We start from the raw sequence: 18,161 nt of genomic DNA, 5'->3' as shown, positions 1-18,161 counted from the left end.
AGTAAATCACTTTGATAAGATCCTCTTTTTATTTATTTTTTTCTAAGGAGACTAGCATAAGTAATGATGCCAGTGATAGACCAAGGACAAAATGACCATAATGGACTTTCTGTAGGAAAGGAAAACATGTGCCATTGTGATTTATCATGTTACTTGAAAAATATTTTTCCTTGGAATTTCTGGAACAGGCACACTCAGCCAAGGGCATTAGCAAGTATGAATGGACAAATGGTAAATTCAGACAAAACCTTCATCAAGTAGTAGATTTAAACAATTATGGATACTTAGTTTTCTTAAACAGGAACAGAAGGTCAAAGCCATTTTGAAATGTGCCTAGGTCATTTTCATCTTTGGTATAATGCCACCTACTTACATGGAAATGCACTTGGAATGTGTAAGGTTGGATCTTCCTTACAAACTACTAAGGCTTATCGTGCAGATATGCCTTCCTTCTATTTAAAAATGGTTTGGGTGACTTCAGTGCTTTGTGCTACCAGTGAGGCAGGGGCCTGGCAGACACGTCTAACCTCCCGGAATAGACATGGCACGAGATCGGTAGTATCTGAAGACTTCCTGCTATGAACTGCCCTCAGCTCTGATGCTGAGAGAGCAAAGTCAGAGCTGAGCTGTCTCTGGACACACCTATCTTCACCCCTGCTTTCAGAAAATGGAGAGAGCAGCAAATGAGGTGGTCATGTGCGATGCAAAAGCTTATTTGAAAGGAGCTGGACCACAGGTGTCTCTTTGAACCCAGACTCACCACTCAGCACAAATAACTGCAGAATTTGCATTTTCAAATTTATGAAGAGTGCTGGTCTGATATTCACTGTCTGAGACCACATCCAGGAAACACAATAGGAAGTTCACTCTGCTGAAGAAGCTGGTAAGCAGTGATCTGCAATATTAAAAAAACACAGGTCAAATCTGACATTTCCAATGTCATGCTATGAAGTAAGTCTTTTGCAGAGCCTGTGTGAGAAGGCTGTGATCTGGACAGGAAAAGGCACTGTGTTTACCTTAACAAATTAGGATGCAGTTTAGGATGGTATTGATACATTAGGTTGTTTCCTTTTACAGAGAAAGTGTGGAGAGCCTTATCCAAAAGCATTCCTATGCCCGATCACCCATTCGGACCTATGGAGGAGAAGATGAGCTTGGAGATGACAGCCAGGCAACACAAAGCAGAGGTAGGAAAACATGCTCATGATGTAAACTGTGGTGACTCATTTATGCTTGAGAAAAGCAGGACCACAGGCAGTACTGTGGTACTCTAAAGCATTTCTCTGGTGTGTATCTCTGCCAGGAAGTCATATAATGAAGAAGAATACTTGTTACCTTTTGGCTCTTTGGGACATCTGATATGCCCACGGCACTAGTGTGGGTGGTTCAATTCAGGAGGCAGTTCTAGAGACAACCACGTAATCTTTGCCATCAGAAGAGAATTAGTTCTGCATCCTCTTCAAGATGTCTGCAAACATCAGGAAACTTCATTACTGTGGTGCTGAGAACAAGTTAACACTTCCCATCTCTTGGCAGGACTTACTAACTGGGCTCCACACCACACGTAAAGTACCATGCTGATGTGCCTCTTGCTGCCCCTCCAGCCTTCTGTGAACAGAGGACTTAGTTCTAATCATCTTCAGCCAGCCTGTGGTTAACCCACTTTGCCTCCTCAGGAAGAAAATTTCATAGCTCCCTGAAAAACTGATGTTTGTTATCTGTTAGTCTCTTAAAGGTGCTGTTCCTGCTAAAGCAATTAGCCCCAAATGCTTTAGCAAACAATTTGTCTGCGTTAGTAGCAGCAAAAGTAGTAGCAAGACTGACTTGCTCTTTGTGGGGATATTTACTGGAGAAATTGTATCTGTCATAATATACCACTGGAAATAGATCTCAAACCCTTCCTGTAGGATTGCTGACTAGCATAAACTTGTGTTGCATTATACTTTGCATGTTGACTTTGTGACCTGCCTGATATGCCACAGCCACTTGAGGTAAAGCAGTTCTGTCTGTCTTCGACTGGCAGTGCCCTTGTCTTGTCCTCTAACTTCATACAGTGCTGCTAAGATAAGAGCATTATTTCTGGTCATGAGCTCTTTGGACTTGTACAGGGAAAACACACTTATTTTTAACCATGAGTTGCTCTTCAGCAAAATGTGATTAGGTGGGCTTGCTTTTACACATCTATTCTAAGAGCAGGTCCTTAGATTATGGAGTTTCTGAAGCAACTTTTCACCTGATATGATGCCATCCTTTCACATAGTTCTGGGGAATTACCTTGCTTCATGTCAGCTTAGATCCTAGGCCAGATGTTGAAGACTGTATTAAATTTTCCATTGCTGGAAGTGCTCAGAGTGAAGCACATTCTCTTCTAGAATTAAATTTCTCCCTAGTATGATGCCCTCCCTTGGGAGTGACAAAACAAATCAGGTGAACCTCAGCATGAGAGCTGGCTGTAAAATCTCTTGAGAAGAGAGTCCTTAGAAAGGTGTCATGGGGGATATACTACTTTATGACAATTAACTTTATGTGCAATAAAAGGGTACAGTTCTGCATTTGCTTGCAATATGGCAAATGAGTAAGTGAGGAAAATTGTGAATCATGGCAAAGAACTTTTTTCTAATCTGGGAGCCATATGCTACATGGGATGTGAGCTCTCTGGGCAACCAGAGACATGCACAGAGGGTAAATCATACTGTTCTTACACGTGAGTAACTGGTACTGCATTTGCTCTCTCTTTAGGGCTAATGTCCTTAAATAAGGAAAAGTCCTCCAAGATACAAGGAAAGAAACAAAGTTCTTATTGAAATTCCATCGATGTTTTAATTTCTGCCAATTAAATTTAAAATTACCTTGCATGCAAAACTGATGGATCTTCCCCCCTGAAAACATGAGCTGAGAGCCAAATGCATATACATTGCTGGGTGGTGTGTGTTATAAGCACTTTGAGACCTTGATTGCCTCAGAACTACTAATTACCTGGCAAAAGTGGTATGTGAGTCTTTTTGGAGTACTAAGTTGCAATTAGAGACCAAATCAGTTGGAGCAGGAAAGGATGCTTGCAGAAGTTCCTCATGAAAATCATTGAATAATAAGTGTTGGAAGGGACCTTTAAAGGTTATGTAGTGCAATCCCCTTCAATGAGAAAGGACATCTTCAATGAGGATGCTTAGAGCCCAATCCAACTTGACCTTGCATATTTCCTGGGATGGGACATCTGGCCCCTCTCTGGGCAGCCTGTGCCAGTGTTTCAACACCCTCATAGTAAAAAATGTCTTCTTTCTATCTAGTCTAAATCTATCCACTTTTACTTTAAAGCCCATACTCCTGTTGTGACAGACCATGCTAAAAAATTTGCTTCTGGCTTTCTCATAGGCCCACTTTAAGCACTGACAGGCTGCAATTAAGTGTCCCAAAAGTCTGATCTTCTCAAGACTCCACATCCCCAATTTTCTAAGCCTTTCCTTAGAGGAGAATTGTTCCAGCTCTACAATCATTTCACATTCATTCATGAGAAAGAATGGCATACCTTATTCTGCATAAATCAAAGAAATAGATAGCAGCAATAGAGTTGGTAACTAGTTCAGCACCCTCTCAGAGCATATTCTGCTCAGCCAATTTCAGCCATCTAAAGATGGAAGCAGCTAACCTACAGTACAAGATGTCTAATTCCAAAGGAATTGACAAATTGGAAATACATAAATTCAATGGAAACTCTTTAATGCATAATTTCTCTGTGCCTACATCCACACACATTCATAGTAGCTACCAGAGTCAAATGCAAACCTGCAAATCCAGATTTGTACCCTGCTTTCCCTGTAGTGCAGTAATGTTCAGATACCCTCTGATTTGTCAAGGGTTTTCTGGTCTGTGAGTAATGCATCATCCTTAGAGTTTGGCTTTGAATCCTAATTTCTCAGCAGTTAGGATTTGGTTCAGTGGTAGGACCAGGATTTGGTTCAAGTTTATTTCCACTACTAAATTGGCACAATTTCTTTTTCCTATTACTGGGTTGTTTTACTTGTTTCATTAAACAGAGGGAAAATACTTCATAATTTGAGAATACATCCCATAAGAGATTTATGATTTAAAAAAAACAAAACACCAATATGCACTTTTTATTTCTGTTGTTTTTTGCTAATAGTTTTGGTTTGAGTATGTGACTATGATTGGTTACTTTACTTAATTCAAATAAGTTTTCATTGATGGATAGAAGTCCTCATATGTTTTCATTCTACAGTTTGGATGGACCTTCCTTCTTGAATAAGATTTATGAAACTAATACCTGTTACAAAATTTGTTGTCTCAGAATGTTTTGCAATACTGAATTTAAATAATATTTCATCAAATACTCTTGCCAACAGATTTATTTTCTAAAGTAAGAGAGTTGGTCAAGTAAGAAAATACATAAGTGACAAGAGTTAAATTATTGTTTAAAGAGGAAGACAAAGAGTTCATTTATAGAATTTTGTTGTATTCCCCATTTCTAGAAATCAGTCATATGGTGATGACCAGATGCATATAGGAACTACAGAGATGAAGGGCAACACGGTCATCAGATTATTTGAAAATTACCATGTGTAACTATCCAAACAAATTATTGTTTCTCCAAAATTTTAGTGTCAACATGAAATAAGAAATTAGTTTTAATTTTAAGAAACCATTTTTCTTTTTTTTTTTTCTTATGATTCTTCAATCTTCAGGAAAGAAAGGCATTTTAAAGAGTTGGAAGATTTGTGGAAATAGTTTTTGAAACTTTTCAGATTAAACAAACCCAAAACAAAATGACAAAAAGAACACTTTCATTTGATCAAAAGTAGATAATTATCTTCAGAGCAAGTTCTGCACCTCTTACTATGAATTAGCACTGGTGTTGTTTATTAGAGTATTACACACATTTGGAAAAACAACAAATACTTTGACATTTATGTTTTTAGAATTTTTTCGTTCTATATTATGGAAAGAATCAGGTTGACTGGAAAGATGTAGTGTTGACATGTTTCACTGGGATAAAAAAAAAGGAAAACTTGTAGTGCAAATTACATTATTCTGCATTTTTGCCACACTGAAATTTTAGAAAAACACCCAAAACTACAGTTCTTCTAAGGATATGATGTAAAAATCTACAAGTATGTCTTCAAAACACAGATGTAATACAGGGAGCTTCCATGTCAGAATAGATATTTCAGTGTTAAGTGGCAGCATTACAAGGTGCTTCAGTGTTTAATATCTGAAATGTTCAATGTGGAAAGCTGATTTTACTGTTGAAACCACTGCAACCAGCTTCTGAAAATCGAAATTTGTCTAAGATATAGTAATAAAGGACAGCAACCAGCAAATAACATTTTAAAGATGGACATATTTGGGAATCATTTCCAATGACAAGTGGTCATTTAAACCAGGCTTGTGAGAGACTCATTTTCTCCCTTCTCGCTACTTTACCAGCTTTGTGTGTCCAGTGCCAATGTTAGGTATTCTTTCTCTTTGCTTGCAGGGTCAGCCTTTACAACATCTGATAACCTGTCCCTCAGTTCCTGGGTTTCCTCTTCAACCAGTTTCCCAGGATTTCAGCATCCACAGTCTTTGAGTGCCCTCGGTACCAGCACTGCGTCCATAGCTACACCCATTCCTCATCCGATCCAAGGATCTCTGCCTCCGTACAGCCGCCTGGGAATGCCTCTTACACCCTCTGCTATAGCCAGCTCCATGCAGGGCAGCGGCCCCACTTTCCCATCCTTCCACATGCCAAGGTACCACCATTATTTTCAGCAGGGTCCTTATGCAGCTATCCAAGGACTGCGTCACTCTTCCGCAGTGATGACACCGTTTGTATGAGTGACGTAAGACAAGAGGAACACAAGATTTTACATGTGCAAGTTTGCTATGAAAAATACGTGGGACCTTCCTGAAAGGTCTGTGGCAGGAGTGCTGAACTCATAACAAACCAGCTAAGAAAATGCATTGTGGATATAGATTCCTCTTTTGAGGGATCACAAGAAGAGAGCATGCAGCTTGGAGCTGCTCACAGATCTATGTGTAACACAGCCAAAATGGATCCCAAAGTTCCCAGGATCTTTGGTCGCGTGCAGCTTGTTCCAAAGGTGCATTATACCTGGTGGAAAGAGATTATCTTTAAGCAGTAATGTACAAACTATTTGTCTATAGGTCTTTTTTCATATGCTAGATGAATTCTAAAAAAGGCAATACTCTTACTCATCTTCATCTCTTCTTGTGACTGATGAGCATCTAAACAGAAAAAATGTATTGCTATAACTTTGAGCATGTTCTAGGCTATCTCAGCATACATTTGCTGAAAACAGGACAAAGTGGAGAAGACCACTGTCCTTTTTAAGACTGGCATATATTCACCAAAACCAGTATTTCTTAGTTGCTACTATAATCACAAAGAGAACGTTATTAACAAGTATTTCTTTCTTTCTTTGTTACTTTCACAAAACACTTATCGGTTCCAAAAATAAGAACTGTGTTACAGGACTGTGGTAGTAATAATGTATTCTGTCCTTCAGCCTAAAAGGAAGTTTGTTCTATATCCGAGGAGGAGCAATTTAACTGTTGGTTAAGGTATAATGAAGAAAAATTTTGATTTGGGAAAATCTGTTACTTAAACTTAGAAACCCAAGATTTCAAATTTTAAAGCAGTGCTTGTTAGCTACTGTGCATGCCACTGAAGGCTTGTTTCCACCTGTGCATGTGTTAACCAAGTTAACACAGTTTCAGACTAGATCAGTCTATAGACTCTCTGGATCGAACTATAATTAATGGACTGGTATGAGTAGCATTGGAGTATCTTTCCACTTGTTCTGATTTTGTTGGGTTTGGTCATGGCTGTTACTGTACAAGTTCCTTGGCCAGGAAAATGAGGGTTGTACTACCAGCTTTTTCATGTTCTACTGGAGTTTCCTTGGGAAAATATCAGTGCAGAATTTCACATGAAATTTTTTTTAAATTCATGTCTGACATTTTTTCAGTTAGTATTTGGGGCTCTCGTTCAAAGTACTGTCCTGTTTTTCTGGTATGTTGTCTCTGATGCAATGGAGGAGCTATAGAGGCATAAGAAAATAATGACCTTATCTGCAGAGAGCTAGCATGAATCTTTTGTACTGCTAGAAACAGTACCAGTGTGATGTTGGTTTTCTGTGTGGCAAGAGCTGGGATTCCGCTGTATATAATAAGTTGACATAGTTTCTGTGTCGAGTTGCATCCAAGCTATAGATGATAACACATCTACTGACAAAAAAGAACTAGCATATATAATTTCATATATTACAGATCTCTGTAGAGCTGGAACACAAAACAGACTTATTTCCTGCTATTGTCCTCTACTTTTGACCATTCCGTGTTGGTGTCATATGGTAAAAAGCACAGTGCAGTACACTGAGTCACCTACTCCCATACCTGCCAAGTGCAAGGCAAGGCACTTGTGTCCCACAGAAAAAGAATATTATTATGTATTTTCTAGAAGCTGAATTAAAAATCTTCTCAAGTTGGCCATTTCAATCACCTTTTCAACCAAGTTATCTGCAATATCACCCTAATTCCCCATTAATCACTGTTGGACCTGCTGATGAAAAATGACCTGGGCCAATTTGCAGCTCCTGTGTTCTGTATGTAAATAAAAATTAAAATTTATTTATAATTCAGACCTGCTACAAGGAGTTCCATAAATTAATATAACAGGGCAAGCTCTGCAATATTTAAATGGCTCAGAATCAGACCCTGAATTTGTCTTGGTGTACCCAAATATTAGATTTTGCTGTAGGCTACCATGTTCACAGGAAAAGTGCATGTTGCAAGATTGTGCCTACTTATAACTGGTTTTGATATAAACTCCCCCTATTTTTCACAAAATTAGGTGCTACTGACCCTACAAGAATGTAATTCTTCAAGTGCACATGACTATACAGAGACAGTAATTACAGAAAGGGTTTGGAAGAAAGCTTTCTCTTCAGTTGTTTGACTTCTGTTAGAGCTGTATGAAGACCCTAGGATGACAAGCACTAAGGCCTGTGGGGAAATTCTATTTCTTTTATCTGTCTCCTTCTGCAGATTCATTATCTTACCTGAAGTTGCAGGGAATGTATTTAGGTTCAGAATTCAAGCCAGTAGTTTTACTGCTGGTACTTCCGTCAGAGTCAAGTGAGTAGACAACCTTCACATGACTCTAGAAGCATGTTTGGAACAGGTGAGCTGATTGAGGCATGGTCAATATGTGACATAAAGGCTGCTCATACATGACCTTCCTTCATGAAGCAAATTCAGAGAAATAAACAATTTTTCAGCCCTGTCCCAGTCCCTGCTCTGGGAACACCAATATTTGGCATGCAGAAATGCCCCCGATACTGTTTCAGAGAAAATTCTCCAGGCTCTTTCTGGAGACTGAAACTGGATTTTGACAACTTCATTTATAAAAAATATTAAATGAAAGAAAAGTGCTTTCCACTACAAATGGAGTGTGATTCATAGCTGAAATAACATGGCAGTAGGCTGTCTCGACATTGAAACATGATAAAGTAAACTCCTCATCCAAATTCTCTCCAATGAATTTTGTATTACAGATGATGCAAAATTATCTGTCAAAATCCACAGCTTGATTTTTCCAGTTACACCAAGTCTGTCTCAGTGGGCTCATCCCTCCTTGTGATGCTATCTGATGGTTTAATTCCTTCACAGCCGAAATCCATTGGGTTCCCCACTAATGCAGAATCACAGGCAGGTCCCAAGCAAGGGAATGAAGGCAGCTTGTGAGAGATTTCCCCCAGAATGAGATCAGTTGATCTGTCCATTCCTCACTTCCTCTTCTTTGCCCTCACATATTTACCTACAAAACTGGTTGCATAGAGTTGAGGTTAAAGGGATTAAGTTCACAGAGGCCACAGGACATCCAAAGAGGTCTTGCCACCTCACAATGTTTTTGCTCCATGTCCCTCTCATCTTTCTACAGGCCCAGGGAAGCATGGGAGTGATTCCAGGAATAAAATTCCTGCCCAGCTGAAGTCAAATGGAAATTTATTGACTGTAACAGGGGCAGGATTTCATTCCACTTTGTCATCTAAAAATAAAGTCTGACAGTAAGAACAGTGACTTAAATAACAGCAAAAATACAAGAACAGTACTGAAAAGATTAAAACCCAAGTAAAAATGAGCTTTAGCACTGAACACACTACTGGAAGAAAATGAGTGCAAATTTGTAATTAATAGGTTAAAGAGTGAAATCACTTTTGCAAAAAAACCCTAATAAAATAAAAAATATTAAATTATCTCCATCACTTTGACAATAACCCAGTAATTTATTTAAGGATTTGCTGTAATGCTGTCAAAATTGTATCACTTTCAGGACAGAACATCTGTTGTTGGTAGATGGGCTAGGAATGCCAAGTATAATCTAGAATTTATTTTCCAAATACATTTCACATTTTATATCCCATGAGAAGTGCTCTTCACCTTTATGAGCTTTTATCTTGGCTCAGAAAAATGGAGCTGGTTTATGTTGTTTGATTTTGTTTGGGGTTTTTTTGGGGGGGAGAGCTGTTTGCCTTTTTTTATAAAGAGTGGAAAGAACATGCATGAATATACTTTTTAAAGAAAATGGTAAGATTTCCTTGGAAGTGTTCCAAGTACTTTTGTGTTTTTCCTGAATTACCATTTTATCCATAGATTGTCAACACCCTCCAGTCTTTAATCCAACAAAAGTGCCCCATACAGTAACAAAACTTATTTGGATGTATTTGTCTGAATTTTATTTCTTCTACTTTTGGAGCCCTGGGAATCTAAACACAAAACCTCCCATTTTTAATTTATCTCTTTGGTTTGTAGTATTGCTTTATATGGCCTGAGGCACTGTCAAAGATAGCAAATCAATGCCACTGGGTTTCAGTCATACTTTTCTGGGTGTAAACTGAATAACAAGCATAGACCATGTAGATAGAGTTCCTGGTGGAAATGCTTCTTCATGAGTCCGAGGATGGTAAACTGTATGGTAGCTAACATGTTTGGTACTACAATCTTCAGAATGCAATTGCAGAAGTTCTCACAGTTAATTTTACCCATGAAGGCCGGGACACTGCATCAACATGCTATTTCCAACATCCAGCAAACACTAACTGGCACTTGAAAAGGAACCTTTTTTAACTGAAAAGCATTTGGGCTGCAAGAGTATCTCCTCTCTATATGTGTGTACTACACAGAAACAGAAATATCAATGAAAATTTTTGAAAAATCTGGGAATAATTTCCAAAAGTGTAAGTCAATATAAATTGTGGTAATTTACTCCTAGATAAGGGTAAAAGCAACAGTGAGATCAGTGTCACACTTATGGTTTCTTGTCTTCAGGAAGTTGTGGCCACAGTGCATATACTCATCATCTGCAGGGGGATGACACTCACTGCAAGATTAATTTTGGTTTTAGTGAGATTTTATTCTCACTATTGTTTATAAAGCATTTTCTGCTGCAGCTGTGGCTTCTTTACTAACCACCTACTTGCTGGCCAGAGGATTTATGTATTACTTTATAATCAAACGTCCTTGCATATAATCTCTAGATTATCAAATGACAACTCCTTTTTCTTTATTTTATCTTTTTAAGAGAAAACTAAGCAGTGAATTAAACAAGCTCTGAAGTAACTTTTTATGATAGTTTAGGGACAAAAAATACAGTTTGCTGTATTTTACCTTTAGCACATTTAAACAATCTTCTCTTTTTTTTTTTTTTCTTTTTTTTTTTAACTTTACCTTCAGAAACATGAGGAAGGATTTGGTTTAAAAATAAGGAAGGTAAAAAACTTGGATGTAGCCTCTTTAACAGAATGTACCACAGTTCTTCTGTTTGCTGTGTTGACTTTGTTGTTTATAATGCATTGCGTGAGCACATTCACCATGTACCGAAGTGTGTGTTTGTGTGTATGGGGTGGGGGTAGAGGGAAATCTTTTTATGGAAAAAAAAAAAAAAGTTGTGAACATAAACTATGAAGCAACATCTAATGAAAAGTTTCTTTTTAAGTGCAATATATTTATTTCTGCTAGACATATAATATCAACATTATGTAATATTTGAAGCATTAAATGTTATTTGTAAACAGCTTAAAATTATATATATATCACAAAAACTGTACAGAAGTGCAAATGTGTGGATATTCAGTTTCTTTCATTAAAATATTGGGTGTTTTGATATATCATTCTTATTTAGCCAAATCTTTCTGCTTCTGTTTATTTTTTTCTCTAACCAAGTTGCTGAAGGCAATGGAACCAGTCACAGATGTTTCTGAGAGCACACAAAATTTGTTAGGGCTGCTCATCTACAAAAGGTGGTCTAAGTCTTGGATTCATATGGAGTGATAGTTGTTCTGTAGTGAAATACAATTGTAGTCTGCATGGAGTTACACAAATTATTTCTTTTTCAAAATGCTTTGCAATCATATTCACAAAAATTCCTATGTTTGCCAGCAGAAGGGAAATGAATGGCTGAAATATGGGGTTTTCAGGGTCCCCAGGACAGTAAATACAGACCTAGGAAACACAGTATAAGAAGAGAGTAGAATTCGGTCTCTTAAGTCAGGAGTAGTGAAGAATGTAAAGAAGTGAGGAGTAAATTCCTCTCCATAAATACTGCAGGCTTTTTATTTAAAAAAAATAAAAGTGGTTTTATTGCAATTATAATAGCATATATTAAAGCAAGAGAGAGTTACCTGAGACTCTATCTAAGGTATTCAAAGAGGAAAGACAGTGACACACAGTAAAGGATTACCTAGAGAGTATAAGGAGCAATACCTATCATTCAAAGTCTTCTAGAACAGGTTGAACATGCACTACTCAAGAATGATGTGATTAAAGCTAATCTTGCCTTAGGACAATCAAATGATCTCTTGAGGTGCTTCCAAGCTTCCTACAAGAGCCATCCCTTAAAGCAGCTTCTGACAAAATTCTCATGTTACTCCAAAAGTTTTTGTTATGAACCCAGAGTTTATCTTGTCCCCAAATTGAGATCAGCTGCTGGGTCTTTTGCAACTAGGTCACAAGATCCCTGGTTTGCAAAGAAACTCAGTGGGATGGAAGAGCTGTGAGGTTCTAAGGAACAGTAGCAGCAGCATCTTCTTGGTTTGGGAATGTAAGCATGGAGATAGCAACCTCAGGTAATTCAAATCTACCTTTACCTATGCTAAATTGCAACCATGTTTTAATGTATCTCATTAATATTTGGAATGTATGAAAATCAGGATGGATTGCTGAGTTGGTAACTCTGTATGATGCCTTTTGTCTCTGTATTAGATTTTATGGCATCTTGGTAGCGAAACACCTGCATTCTCTCATGGATATTCAATGCTGTGAAAGTCTTTTGCTTAACCTCAGGCTAAGGGGGCTTTCTTGATTACAAGTAACACCAAGCACGTGCATTGGCACTTTCCTGAATCAGAACTATTGGCTGTGCACTGCTTTAAGACACAGTTATGCCAATGGTCCCATTGAAATCAGCTGCCTTGCTTGTGTGAAGTTAGATCAGTGCTTAAGCATTGCAGTGGCTCTGCAACAGCAAAACTCCTCGTGCTTTGCAGAATCAAGACCTTTGGGAGCAAGTTGGCTGTGCAACAAACACCTCTGTAACTGGAGCTTTTATTTGCTATTTTACAAAGAGAAACTGGGGAATTAAACAAAATGAAGATTCTGAACTGTCTCCCAGTAGGATTACTTCGAAGAGACTGATGAATAGTCATGGCGACTGTAGGCTGCCTTGTGTATCACATTTAGAAAACAGACTTCTATCCAAATTATTTATCTTGGAGATAAGCAGTGCAGAAAACAAATTATTTGGAGAATGCTATTTTCTAAATTTCCTGTGCAGGAGCACAATGAATGCATGATTTTATGGTATGCTTCAAATACAGAGTAATAAACAATACGTTGAATCAAGATCATTTCAAATACACATAAAATATTTAGATTATACACCAACAGTTCAATATATAAAAACTAACAACAATCACTAAGAATAACTCTAAAAATGAAACTGCCAGTGGTCTAATGTTCAAGATCTTTATTAAAGTTAGTCATTGATATCAGGGTTGGTCAGTGAGGCTCTAGGGACCTTTGCAGACAGTACAGAAGCTGGTCGCTGTTCTCCAGAGTAATAACCAGAGGGACCAAGAAAAACCTATAGGGATGTCTACCAGAAAAGTTGGACAGAGAGGTTTTTTTGAAGAGTAGGATAATAACTTCTCCCAATGCAGAGTATTAGATATATCATAACTGTAGTATTTTTAGCTCTGTTAATATAAAATATTATTTGACAGGCAGACACATCAAAATCCAGTATTTTTGAGGCTTTTTAGGATGGAAAATAGATCTATTGCATGAACTGCACTGACTAACTAATTTGGTAAATTAAAATCAAGCAACCATTCTCAAGCAATAATTTTTGCCTCTTGGTTGATTTTGAATTGTTTTTTATTCCCTGGCAGGAATATATACAGTAATTTTGAGTTGTTTTAGGGTGCTGTGTCCTAGAGAACTTCTAGAGAGTTTGAGTCATGTTTTCACAAACTCCATGAGAAACCCCTTCAAAGGTCTGTGTTCCCCTGTATTTGGAGAAGGGTAGTTGCAGAAATGGTTGTGAGCTGAATGGTTAACCTTTAGCTATGCAAGGGGCACTCAGCTTGTTCTTTGTCTGTTTAAATTACCAATATCAGAATTGCCCAAAGAGTAAGATTAATTAAAAAAGGGAAAATGCTTGCAACTGAATCTGTAATTGATGATATTTAGAACAAATAATCCCTCAAAAGGTTGAGGTGATAGCAGTTCCTTGAACAGCTGTGGCTTTTCTCTATTTAGATGTTTAACTTTGGTCAGCTGTTCTGAGAGAGTCATAGAAGAAACAAAGTACATGCCAAAGAGTCTGTGTCTGTCACCTGTGTCAGAAGTCTGTTATCTGTGCTGTAAAAGGCAATGCATTAATATGGCTTTGTCACTTCAAACTAGAATGATTTTTGTGCTTTTTACCTGGGTCTCTGTCTTAAGGCATCTTAAATGATGTGAAAGGAATGATATTAAAATGGTGAAATTCATGATGTCTTTGCTTCTAGTATGCACTGTCTTGCAGTCAGCTTCTAGGGACAATGCATACATAATTTTAAGTATAAATACTAAATCAGATAGGTATTTGGTGTCATCAGAAACCACCCTCTCTTTGAGTTCTCACAGAGATGGAGTAAATTGTGATGCTTAAACTGGTAGTCTGTGCTTAAGAGGGTTCACTTAAATTGGACTGCTTTCAATGAGGGCTTTTTTTATTGAAAATTCCACATGATTTCTGAAACAAGAACTCTGTGGTCTTCACTGGTCTTCACTCTGGTGTAAAAGTCGAGTGTGGGAGAGAGAAGTTTCTGTTTATCTTAAAGACATGGTTGATACATCATCACAAATCAATTATTATTTCTTCCTGTGCTCTCTTATTGATTGATCTAAGGCAGCCAAAGGAGGGATTACTTTTTATCTTGATGCAAATTGCTACCTGTAAGATTTGCATTGATTATATCTGAACATGTACTGAGGGCTTTGGAGTGGCAGGTTTCAATTACCTTCCCTCTGAATGTCATAGCTTTCAGACTTGAGACACCAGTCATACTACTCATCTTCAATGATATTACAAATAAGTTAGTAGTACTCAGGGGATTTTTCAGCCTGACTTTATTTAATCTCTCCATTTTCAGTTAATATAGTCACCTCAAACAGTGAATTTCCAGAGGATGATTAGATTGTTTCAGATGGTTAAAGACTTTGGCCTTCCTTGCTCCTTCATTTTACAATGCACTAGGAATCTTGTACATTTTTGACTGAACATATAAAAGCCTAACACTTGTGCCCCCATAATTTCCTTTACAAGGCTTTAAACACTTCCAAGTTGTTCTTAAATGAATTAGTATGTGTTGTAGAGCCTATCTAGCACTTAAGACAACTTGGCAAGGTTTCCAGTGGTTCCGGACAGACAACTACTTGTGTTTTCAGTCACAGAAAATGTTTTCCTTTCTATATACCTGATGAAGGAAAAGACTAACAAGGAATATTATAGGCTGAGCTTTCAAAGTCATTACAAAGGTAGATGCACAGCTCACAGTAATTTCAGCAACTCATCTTTCTGAGTCCTGTTCAGAAAGTCTTTGCTATAGTGTTTGTTATTTTAAAAGGTTTATGTTTTTTTTTCAGAGACCAGCCTAAACATTTTAACATTTGTTCCTGAATTATTTTAAAGCCTCTTTTGCTCCATGCCATAATATCATGCCTTTGTTCTTCTGTTCTTTTAACCTTGGCCAAACTGTTAGAGAACACATGGATACTTCCTTTTCATTTGCTAACTCAATAATAAGGGAATGCATATGAGCTGAAGAGGTTAACCTACTTTTTTCTTTCTTTGTGGAGTTTTGGAGGTGGTTTTGTTGTAGATCCTATTCGTCAGAGCTTAGTTCTTTTTTGCCTTGTTTATAGAAGTATAGTCTATATACTTGTCTCAAAGGCAGAGTTGCCATCATGGCAATATATGCAAAACTGAATTTTGCTGTCCAAAATTTGAGGGATGGGCTCGAGCTGACATAAAAGAAATCAGAATTTAAAATGCCATGAAGATGCATCAGCACACTTTTACTGCTGCCAGGAACTCCCACCCTGCTCCTGAGTAGCTGCTGCCATTCTGCATGCAAAATTTCCCCAGCAGCAAAAGCAAAATGTTTTCCTCTTCAGGGCTTTGGTATAGGCAGCAAGGCAGGCATCAGGTTTGGGACTGGTTTGTCCCCACCTTGCCCACAAACATATAAACATGCAGAGTATTTGATGCTGAGGAAGCACCGTGTCAGCTTGTGCCTAGAGCCGCTCAAGGCTGTGGATTCCCCGAGTGATCTAAGAGCCTAGCACCTAAGATCTGCAATGTACAAGTCTCTCTTTCACACACGCAAAAACTTATGGCTTAGAATATTTTTAACAATGGTATTATTCTGGAAATGTGAATCCGCAGTGCAGCTGCGATGAGATGGACATTTTCACCGGAATGGACACACTGGAAAATCCAGAAATACGTAAATAGCAACTGTCCGGATGCAACAGTAGAAATAAATTGGAAGCTGATCATAAGATCCAAGTGGGTATTTAGAGTTAGTGTAAATAGAAATACCAAATTAAGCAAATAACATGTAATTTTGAGATGAATTGCCCCATGTGCCAAGCACAAAACTTTGCACTGACTATGCACTGCATGATAACATGAGAATAGGGCAGACATTTTAAAACCTAAAATCACATGAGAAATTGCAAACCACAAAAAAGAATACTAAAAGTCACACATGCAATGTGACTGTAAACAAAACTGCAGTATGGTTAAAGACAACTGTAGCTTAGAAAGAAGGTTTCCATAACACGTAACCTGAAGGAAAACCAGATCATACATCCAAATTTCAGCTATACCAGATTCTAACTGAAAAAAATCTAAAAAAGCACCAGTGTAAGGATACCTAAACACAGGAAATATGTTATATAGCTTATTCTAATTTCTGAGTTAAAATACACTGCTAATTCCCTGTTTACTGCTTTGGTTCTGGAGTATGTCCACATAAAATAAGTTGCTCGACTATGGCTTAAACCAGTTATCCAAACATACAAAGACAACAAATGAGACGGCAATAATGGATTTCTGCTTTATCTGGGATTCATGGCAAGTGCTGAACATGCATCCAGATGGGGAAATTATTTAGAGAAGACGAAAAAGACCCCAGAAAAGGAAACAGAGAACTGTGTATCATCTTCATTTAACTAATGAAAGCCATAAGAATTAATAAGTGCACCAATCTGTTGGAATAAAATTGAGAAAAGAAAGAGAGGTCTGCAAAGTTTCCCCTACCATTGAATATGACATAAATAATTTTAAAATTAACAATGACTTCATTTTTGTTTCTCTCCACACTTCACTGATGTTGAATTAACCAATGCCTTAAAATAGATTTCTCCATGTGAAATCACTTTGAAAATTAGCTTTTGAAAGAAACATTTCAAGCTAGTGAGGAAATCACAAGTTTAAAAAAAAAAAAGCAAGCCTTTGCAAAGATATTACGTGATGGTCTGCACTTTTGCTAGTAAAGGAAATAGTGATTCCTAAACATGAAAAAGTTCAGGCATAAATCTGATTCTGTAGGTACTCTTTCCATCTCTGTGATGGAAAGGACCATAGCAGGGAGCTCATTCATTTTACACGTGTGGTTTCAGCTGTTTTTACTGGATTTCTTTATTTATATACACAAGACATTATAAACTAGTTGTTCTTCTTGCTTCACCCAGATTGACATGTATCGGATATCCAGATGTAGAGCTACAAGGTATGAGACTACTTTTAAATTTTAATATGGAATGGCTATTCCCCATAATCTAATTTTATGACTAAAACATTTCAATTCAGCATTTGGGAAACCAACCTTTTCCTCTCCAAGGCATCCTCTGATTTCTCCTTTGTAATTGTACTGTGAATTTTGTGTTGTTTTATCTTGTTTTTTTACTAAATGCATGGACATGAGAAAGAGAATTTCATGACAATCCCACCTTCCATTAAAAATAAAAAAGGCAGGAGGAAACTAAGTTGGAATAAATGTTTCAAAATTCAGGATACTACTAAATGAACCAGCTTATAATTCTTGTTTGGACACCTTTTTTTTTTTTTTTTTTTTTTTTTTTTTTTTTTTTGATATTTGGGACTGGAAACAGAATAACTTTTGCTGCTGTTGCTATGTCAACAAATAAATTTACTTGTAATATAATTTATTCCACTTACATAACCAAAATAAACAGTAATGGCAAAGTGGCTTTTAACTGTCACTCTTCACACAGCCTTTAGGACTCTTTAAAAAAAGGCTCCTGGATGGTTTTTGGTTGGCCGGTGAACTGGAAAAAATAGGGGAAAATGAATTCAGAATTAAACGAAAATGCAAAAATCAAATTTGGAGGAGTATAAAGGGTTGATTTAAATGAAGAACAAGATGACCCACACATTTTGTTTGTGTAAACGTGCAATGTCGTATTCACTGAAAATTGTTTACTGTGTCCTCAAACGAATCATGACTCTTTGTTAACTTACAAATTTACATCAATTTCAACTGAAATACTAAAATACTTTATCACCTATC

General features: G+C 37.3%; 1 protein-coding gene across 2 annotated transcripts in view; it reads left to right on the top strand.

Moving 5' to 3' along the window:
* The window catches only part of TBX20 (T-box transcription factor 20), a 56,044-nt gene that overhangs the window by 28,418 nt on the left and 9,465 nt on the right, over positions 1 to 18,161 (top strand). Inside the window, exons 7-8 of one of the 2 annotated variants that reach the window (XM_058833507.1) lie at positions 1,078 to 1,187; positions 5,492 to 13,860. In XM_058833507.1, the coding sequence (XP_058689490.1) occupies positions 1,078 to 1,187; positions 5,492 to 5,832 (451 nt within the window). In that variant the 3' untranslated portion in view covers positions 5,833 to 13,860. Of the gene's footprint in view, positions 1 to 1,077; positions 1,188 to 5,491; positions 13,861 to 18,161 lie in introns of those variants that run through there. The other variant, XM_058833509.1, reaches the window with a different exon arrangement.

Source organism: Poecile atricapillus, chromosome 2, assembly GCF_030490865.1.
Source record: "Poecile atricapillus isolate bPoeAtr1 chromosome 2, bPoeAtr1.hap1, whole genome shotgun sequence".
Lineage (NCBI taxonomy): Eukaryota > Metazoa > Chordata > Aves > Passeriformes > Paridae > Poecile > Poecile atricapillus.
Note: the sequence above shows the minus strand (reverse complement) of the source record. Positions and strands in the feature narration are given on the sequence as shown.